This window comes from Brachyistius frenatus, unplaced genomic scaffold, assembly GCF_029030835.1.
Source record: "Brachyistius frenatus isolate BFR_SWC_R1_liver_20210118 unplaced genomic scaffold, ASM2903083v1 Contig_42, whole genome shotgun sequence".
In the NCBI taxonomy this organism is placed as follows: domain Eukaryota; kingdom Metazoa; phylum Chordata; class Actinopteri; family Embiotocidae; genus Brachyistius; species Brachyistius frenatus.
Window position 1 is genome coordinate 1657897 of NW_027210641.1, and position 8621 is coordinate 1666517.

At 46.4% G+C, this 8621-nt stretch overlaps 2 protein-coding genes across 3 annotated transcripts; one reads left to right on the forward strand and one right to left on the reverse strand.

Moving 5' to 3' along the window:
- Nucleotides 1-507: 507 nt before the first annotated feature.
- On the reverse strand, nt 508-3330 carry nup62l (nucleoporin 62 like). Its single transcript, XM_069702567.1, has 2 exons — nt 1028-3330; nt 508-932 (listed from the first exon to the last, which is right to left on the reverse strand). The coding sequence occupies exons 1-2, from the start codon at nt 2549-2551 to the stop codon at nt 774-776; spliced, it is 1683 nt and encodes a 560-aa protein (XP_069558668.1). The 5' UTR covers nt 2552-3330; the 3' UTR covers nt 508-773.
- A 102-nt stretch (nt 3331-3432) lies between these two features.
- On the forward strand, nt 3433-7432 carry pdk1 (pyruvate dehydrogenase kinase, isozyme 1). Of its 2 annotated transcripts, none has more exons than XM_069702568.1 (11): nt 3433-3814; nt 4306-4447; nt 4547-4618; nt 4720-4904; nt 5175-5270; nt 5382-5459; nt 5617-5693; nt 5835-5933; nt 6019-6129; nt 6972-7085; nt 7171-7432. In XM_069702568.1, exons 1-11 carry the CDS (start codon nt 3706-3708, stop codon nt 7309-7311), a joined length of 1224 nt encoding a protein of 407 aa, XP_069558669.1. In that variant the 5' UTR covers nt 3433-3705; the 3' UTR covers nt 7312-7432. The 2 variants fall into 2 exon arrangements, with proteins under 2 accessions (XP_069558669.1, XP_069558670.1); XM_069702569.1 differs by having other exon boundaries at nt 3434-3603.
- Nucleotides 7433-8621: the final 1189 nt, after the last annotated feature.

Genomic DNA, 8621 nt, shown 5'->3' on the forward strand with positions numbered 1-8621 from the left:
AACGGCGAGTAGCTCGGCTCGGCTCTGATCGGTTCTTCACCTCGTCTCACTGTTGTGACGTTCAGGTAGCATCCACTGCACTGTAGATCCTCACTGAAGGAACTCTCTTTGTTCCACGCGAGGAATCCAGAGGGAAGATGGTGAGAAGCGACTGAAATGTAATGTTTTATAGATGTCATTAAATAAAAAGTGCCCGTCTTCATTTTTGAGTTGTCAAGTTAATAAAAGTGCTTAAAGACTGATTTTGAAATCCAAAAGATATTCAGTTTGCGATCTCGGAAGAAGACAAAGAAAAACAGGAAATCCTCACAACCGAGAAGCTGTAACGAGTCATGTTTGACTGTTTGGTCAACAGTTGATTATTTCAGCTCTACGTAAGTGAAAACTAATTCCACCCGCTGGTCTCTTGATAGTCTGACTCATCACATTAGAAAGGAGCTGAGATATAATTTGAATGTTTCAGGGGAGATACCTCTGGTTAAAAACATCGCCACTGAAAGAAATGGCAGTAATCTTATTCCAAAGATTTATTGAATCATATTATTTAGAACAAGAATAACAATTTACATGGGAACAGCTGATCATTTTCACTACTTTATATAAAGCCTGTTGCATTGAAAAAATATCAATCTTTCTGCAACTCAAAACAACTCAGGGGGGAAACAGGTTAACAGGAAGTGGGATTAAAACAAATCCAAACCATCTGGACCCCCTGAACAGACGCCCGTCTGTACAAACGTTGCATTATGGCAACATGCAGGTTGCAATGCAAATCAGTCAAATGTTAAACGAAAGGTTTTCTCCTGCTCCTTGCGCTGGGTGTCGCACAGTTTGGACACTTCCTCCACTCGTCTCTGCAGGAGAACAGAGTTCTGGTCGACCCACTGGAGCGAGTCCATGTGGGCGTTGAGGATTTTACAGATCTGCTGAAGCTAAAGGAAGAAGAAACAGAAAGAAGGAATCAATTAAAGCAGCAAATCTCAAGTTTGAATGATCAATAACGTGTTAAACTGACATCTGCTCTTACTGGGTCGCTGGTGTCTGCCGGACCGCTGGATGTGTTCAGGTGCTCGATGATCTCCTTCAGGTCCTGCGACATCCTCTTCAGCTGCGCGTCCACGTTCTCAGCCAGCTTGTACGTTCTCTCACGTTCCTCGTCGGCGTTCTGCATGTAGATGGTTCCGCTTTGCTCTTTCACAGATTCCTCCAGCGGGCAGAGCAAGTCCTCCAGCTCCTTCTGCTGGGACAGGATGAAGTCCAGCTCCTGGTTTAGCCTGCGCTGGTCCAGCTTCACCTTCTCCATCTCCTTGTGCAGGGATGTGATCTTCTCTCCGTTCTCCACCAGCATGCGGTCCCAGGCGTTCACCTGAGTGGCCTGCTGCAAGAAATGTCTCTCTTGGTCCTCCAGCTCCAGACTCCACTTGTTTATGAGACCCTCTAGCTGGGCGTAGGTCATCACCGGAGGAGCTGTGGTGGTGGTGATTGTTGTGGCTGTAGCAGATGTTGTGGTGCTCATAGTGGATGCAGGTTTCAGTCCCAGAGTAAAGCCTGTGGCAACGCCCGTTGGGGCGATTGCAGTTGCCGCAGTCAAGGCGGAGGCAGAGGTGGTGGTAGCTGCTCCCAGAGGTTTCAGCATGAAAGGCAAACCTCCACCAGCTGCTGCTGCTGTTGTAGTTGCAGGGGCGACGCTTGCTACTGCTGCAGCTGGAGCAGCACCCAAGGTAAACCCCGTGCCGGTTGCGCTGGCGATCGCGGCAGCTGACGTGATGGGTGAAGCGAAGAGAGTCGGGCCTATAACTGGGGCCGTCTGGGTCAGTGCGGGCGGAGCTGGGGTCGAGGAGGGTTTGATCCCAAAGCCAAATCCTCCACCCTGGCCTGGTGCGGCTGAGGCGGTGGCGGCCGGCGGTGCCTGGGCGAGGATGGATGGAGCACCGGTGCCAAAGCTGAAGCCTCCTCCTGTGGCGGCAACAGGAGGAGCTGCGGCGGAGGTCACCTGGCCTTTGGTCGACCCAAAACTGAACCCTCCAAACGAGAGGCCCCCCGATGCTGTGGTCGCTGCTGCAGCTGGAGCTGCTGCTGCCGCTGCAGGTTGGAGTTGTTGGGGTTGAGCTTGAGGGACAACTCCAAAGCTGAAGCCCCCTCCTGCAGGGGCCATAGCGGTGGTCTGGGCGGTCAACCCGCCGCCCAAGGTGAACCCCGACCCCGGAGCCGGAGCCGGAGCCGCTACGGAGCCCAAAGTCAACCCGGCCGGTGGTGCTGCGGTCTGAGGGGTCGCACCCAGGCCGAACGAGCCGGTGGGGGTCCCGAAGGAGAAGCCCGAGCCGGCTGCAGCGCTCTTAGCCGGGGTGCCGAAGCTGAAGGAGCCGGTGGGGTTCGGGTTCGGGGTCGGGGTGGCCTGGGCTGCGGTGCCGAACGCGAAACCCCCTCCTGCGGGTGCCGCCGGTGTGGAGGTCGCCATCCCAAACCCGGTGCCGGGGGCTCCGGCTGGTGTCTTCTGGGCTCCGAAGGTGAAGCCCGAAGAGGGCTGGCCGAAGTTGAACCCGCCGCTCATTTTCTCTCTCGAGTTAAAACTCAAACGAAATCAGCCAAAGTACAAAATGGTCTCTGGACGTGTTTTGGCGGGTCGGACACGAGCGGGTTCAACGGAAGTTACCGAACATCCGTTTTTCTCTTACCGGGACTTTTCAGACGTCAGCGGCAAAAAACGTCAATCCCAAACTACTAAACGTCACTTCGACCGTAACAGGGATCAGAAACTAACAACACATCCTCCATTAAAAGAAACGTGGCCCGTTTCCGCGACTCTTCTTCCAGCAGGCATTTCGGTGGTTGACTAAAGGAAATGACGGCAGTTAGGACCCGAGGCCGCAGGACTTGTTTTGACCCAAGCGTTGTCTGCCAGAGAACAAATCCCGCCTTTCTTGGTAAGATTGACAGATCCAAGACCCAATTACATTCTCGAAGAGCACCAAGTCAAGATTTGATTGGCCCAGGCTGAAGCCTGACAGACCTGACCGGGGATATAATAGCTCAACGTTCATTAACGATAAGAATCTCAAATGATAAACGACAGACTGTTTAACAACAAGCACCAATAAAATAACACTATTTTAATCCGTTATTTGATACAAATGGAAGTCTGTGTTTCTAAAGTCACATCTTAACAAGGAACATTTCACTGTCAAAGCTAAAAGTTTGAAATTTATTCTGTTAAAATATCGATATGCTTAAAATGTACTTTTTCCATTTTCATTTATTTCGTCTCTCATCTTTTCTTTTTTTTTAAAAAATGTATTTATCACGTAAAAACGTTATTTGTACCAATAAAGTATTATTGAACACACGAATAACGACATAAATACATTTGGATCAATAAAGTTTTTGAAAACCAAACGAACAGGGTGTGACGGTTACCTCTCTTGACGTCGCAGTGACTCTTTGGGTTAGCTAGCAGCGCGGTCCCATTTGTCCAATGTTGACATTTCTGCCCCGGGACGTCCAGCTGTGAGGAACCGAAGCGAAGGACACGTTACAAACATTGAGCCGCAGCGGAGGCCATGACGGACGTGTTCACGATGACGGACGTGTTCACGACCCGCTGAGGTTAGCCGGCGAGCGACGCAGCTAACCCGAGCTGCGGCTGCGCGGCTGCCGTAGATGCCACCTGTCACTCATAATTAGTCTTTCTGTGCGGGACGCGTCAACATGAGGATCCTGAGGTTTCTGAGGAGCAGCGTGTCCATCGGAAAAGACATCGACTACTACTCCAAATTCTCCCCCTCCCCCCTCTCCATGAAGCAGTTTCTGGATTTCGGTGAGAGTGACGTCACAACCTCCTTCTGTCGCAGGGCTTCGCGAGAGAAATGCAAAGATTGTGTCGTTTTAATATCTTTGTAATCATCTGGCACCGTTTATATGGATGAAGACATCCCCGCGTCCTCCCGAGCGGGACAGGTGTCCCTCCTGTTGGTGGATGTTACGGCTGAATCAGCTAAACAACAACAACAACAACAACAACAACAACACATAACACTGTTTTTCTGTGGCTGAGTTGTTTATGGTGGTTTGATTGATCACATATCGCACCAGGGAATATTCACACGTGGACAGGACTTATATTACAATATGTGATGATTTATCACAGGACATTTGATTCAGAAACTGTTTACTGATAAAAAAATATATATATATATTTAAAAAACACACACAGAGATGTCTGTTTTGGGTAATGTGGCATCATATCCATAATAATAATAATAATAATAATAATGTTGTGCTGTTTCTGTGTTTATTGTCTCCCTGCAGGTTCAGAAAACGCATGTGAGAAAACCTCCTTCTCCTTCCTCAGACAGGAGCTACCTGTGAGGTTGGCAAACATCATGAAGGAGATCAACTTGTTGCCAGACAACTTGTTGAGGACTCCGTCGGTCCGGTTGGTCCAGAGCTGGTTCGAACCTTTTCTTCTCTCCCTCGCTTTGATTACACTCCTCTCAGCGGCTGCAAACGTGATGAGGATTTATTTGACTGTATTTATTTCCTGGTGTAGGTACATGCAAAGTCTTCAGGAGATTCTTGAGTTCAAAGACAAAAATGCAAACGATGAAAAGGTCACATACGAGTGAGTTTAATTTGTCGTGTTTCATTCGTTGCTCATTTCATCTGCTTTATGTCCGCAGTTTATTTTCACGGTTTGCTGTAATTGTTCTGACTTTTAATCAGTTTCACAGATGCCGTGATAAAAATCAGAAACCGCCACAACGACGTCATTCCCACCATGGCTCAGGGAGTCGTGGAGTACAAGGAGACGTACGGCACCGACCCGGTCGTCAGCCAGAACGTTCAGTACTTCCTGGATCGTTTCTACATGAGCAGGATATCCATCCGAATGCTGCTCAACCAGCACAGTGAGCACATTTACCGTCTGTTCGTCCTCAGCCAGTGAATCCAGTGAATTAACAGGACAACTGAACCCGAGCTTGTTTTCTTCAATCTATCTTCCACATTGCGACACTTTAATAAACCTGCAGCTGACTGTTATTTCTCAACGTGTTGCGGCCGTCAGGACGGGGCACGCACATTTAGTCATGGAGGAACCGTTGTCTTTATTTCAAGGTGTTTTCCTTCCCCATAATCGACGCGTCCTGCTGTGGACGTCCTCGTGTGTTTCTCTGCAGCGCTCCTGTTCGGTGGGAAGGTGAAGGTGAATCCTGCACACCCCAAACAGATCGGCAGCATCGATCCAAACTGTCGCGTCAGCGACGTCATCAAAGGTGAGAAGGTCGTTTTAAGGACACGGATCCTTTGATGGGACGGGGTGTGAAGCCATGCTGCGGTTCAGGAGTCCTTCGTGTTGTGTAATGCAAACAAATCACTTCTTGTAGACGCCTACGAAAACGCAAGAAACCTCTGTGACCGGTATTACATGAACTCTCCTGAGCTGATTCTGGAGGAATTCAACGGTAACGTGTTTTGGAAATTAGTCCGACAAAAACCCACAAACACTTTTAATTATGTCGCACTTTCTGTTTTTTGTATGTAAATGTTATAATTAATGAATTAATAAATGAGTTCAAACACGGCTAATAAAATGCTGTGCTCATGTGTTTGTCCTGACAGTCAAAGAGCAGGGAAAACCCATCTCCATGGTCTACGTTCCTTCTCACTTGTACCACATGGTGTTTGAGCTCTTCAAGGTGAGATTAAAACCTTCTCATACATGTTCTTAATTCAAGTTTCTCACATATTATCAGAGAATCTGAACAGCTGCTGCAACTTGTTGTCCTTTTTGTTGTTGTTGTTGTTGCGTTGAACTCCTGAATGACCGTTTGCTGCAGAACGCCATGCGGGCCACCATGGAGCTATACGGGGATGCCCTGGAGTATCCTCCCGTCCAGGCACAGGTCGCTCTGGGAACCGAGGATCTGACCGTGAAGGTGAATGTTTACCGCTGCATCTCTGACCTGCTGCTTTCACGTGTTGTGTGATTTTTTAAATTTCCTACGGTCTGTTCTTTGTGAGGTGTGTGATCGTGGAGGAGGCGTGCCGCTGCGCAAGATCGACCGACTGTTCACCTACACGTACTCCACCGCTCCGAAGCCGAGCATCGACGGCTCTCGAGCTGCTCCTCTGGTCAGTGTCGTGTCTGAAATACTCAAATCGTACTTCATTTACTTCCAGTGTCACTCGAGAAGTGAAGTTCACTTCATGTAAAACTGTTTGTGATCAGCTGTTCGTTACTGAAGTTGGATTTTGGATATTGGTGAGATTGTGTCCGTCGGTGTCCATCAATAAATAGTCGAGCATCATTGAAGTATCACAGTGTGTGTGTGTGTGTGTGTGTGTGTGTGTGTGTTGTGCAGGTTATTGTTATTGTTTCCTCAACTTCTGTGGTGATTTGTGTGCTTGGTTTTAAATTCATGAGCTCATTCAACATGTAAACAACATTTTAAACCAACTTCTCACCTGACTGAGATCTGCAGCACATCGAGGACTCGATCATGTGGATTGCACGTCGGGGTCACATTGATTTAGGCTGCAAATCTTTTTTGTAAAAGTTTAAAACCCAAAATAAATAATTACAGATTTTTTTTATTCTTGCTGATATTTGTGCAGTTTTGTGTGACGTGAATCATGATCACTGGATTTGAATTGGATTCAATGAAGTCTCAGAGAAAAGCCAGCTGTCGCAGTAAAGACTGAAATCCACATTTTTCCTGTCTTCTAAATAAAATGAATGAAATGATCGTACAGGTAGACAATAAAACAATATCAGGACAAGGTCTCCTTACTGAATTAAAGCTGAATTACTGATATTATGTCATCACGAGTACTTTGAAGACTTCTGATCATCACAGGTTCTTCTTTTGTAATTTCCTGACACACACGGCTGAAGGATTTCCTTCAACAGACTGCTCTGTTGTTTCAGATCGTGTGGAGATGAAGTCTTTGTCTTTGTCTTTGTCCGTCCTCAGGCCGGTTACGGGTACGGCCTGCCCATCTCGCGCCTGTACGCTCGCTACTTCCAAGGGGACCTGAAGCTGTACTCTCTGGAGGGTTATGGAACCGATGCTCTGATCTACATCCGGGTAACTGCAGCGCCGCTCGAGCAGAAAGACGACCGTGTGCACGAGGGACTCGGTTTTAACCGTCTTGTCTGTGTTTCGGTTCCAGGCTCTGTCCACGGAGTCCGTGGAGAGGCTCCCCGTGTACAACAAGTCAGTCTGGAAACACTACAAGACCATGCACGAGGCCGACGACTGGTGCGTCCCGAGCAAAGAGCCAAAGGACATGACCACGTTTCGCAGTTTCTAGGTCCAAACGGAAAATGTTCCTTCAGCAAAGTGTGCCAGAGAAGTTCAATGTGAGTGAATGAGTGTGTCGTAGTATTTAAACTGTTCAGATTTCTATTTACAGAAAGTTTTAAAGAAGAAAAGACTGATAGAACAAAGTTTGAGTGCGATTTCATTTGGAACATCAGTTACGATGAACATTTCAGAGTCACCAGCAGTTAAAACAACAACACAAATATTTCTCACTTACCATCAACGGAAAGAACTCCGAATAAACAGGAAGTTTTCCTGAAAACACGAGAGTAAAACCAGACAGTGATTTAAAACAACATATCCATTAACAGACATTTCAGCCTTCATTTAATTATACATAAACATCTGGATAACAGCCTAATTGTGTCACTGTTTCTACATCAACTAAAACATGAAGACTGTTTAGTCTCTGAAAAGTAAAAATCAGCTGATGCATCAGTCAGTTTTATTACAGTTTTTTGATGTTTTGAGAACAAAAAACTTAAATTCTACCGAGCTCTCAAAGTGTGTGGTTGGAGACGGTTCAAGTCAGAGGAAGACGTCTTTCTGAGAACTCCTGTTTTTAATCTTTTAGTTTGTCCTACTTGTTTACAGCTTTTATTTCACATGTGTAGCAGCTTTTTTTATTTTTATTTTGCTGAACCTGAACTGTTACAGTTGCTGTCGTCCTCTGCTTCATGTGAAGTTTAATACTTTGTGGGAAAACAGGGTTTTGTTGCTTTTTATTTTTGTAGCTGTTGAACGTTTCTGCTGTCTCTGGGTAGAATCAGTATATTTAGGTCACGTCCTCTCTTACTGGATGATAAATTCAAGCAGCATGATGAAGTCTTGGTTTTAGTGCTGTGGTTGTGTCATTAGGACTCATTCAGCTAAATAAGTAGTTCAGATTTGACATGTTCCAGCTGACTGAGTGGATCAGGGTGAGTGAAGATTAAGTATTTGGCAGATTACTTTTTGTCTAAAGCTTCTTTGCAGGTGAACAGAGGTGATGATGGAAACGTCAGAATATCATGTTTGGTTTGAACTGTGACAGTTAAGCTGAGAGCATTAAAAATGAAACCATTGCTTCTGTAGGAATGTTACAGACTGTAACCTCACGTGGAGCAAATGTCTGAATAAACTTCTACAAACGATCGCCGTCTTCTATTTCGGCTTCAGACCGCCCGTCATCCTCAATAACTTCAAAAATACATCAATGATCCGTTACAAACTGAAACGGAAGTCTAATTTGAACATTTCAATAAATGTAAAATATGAAGAGTTTCTGTTAAAGCTACTTTGGTCGGTGTTGACTCAGCT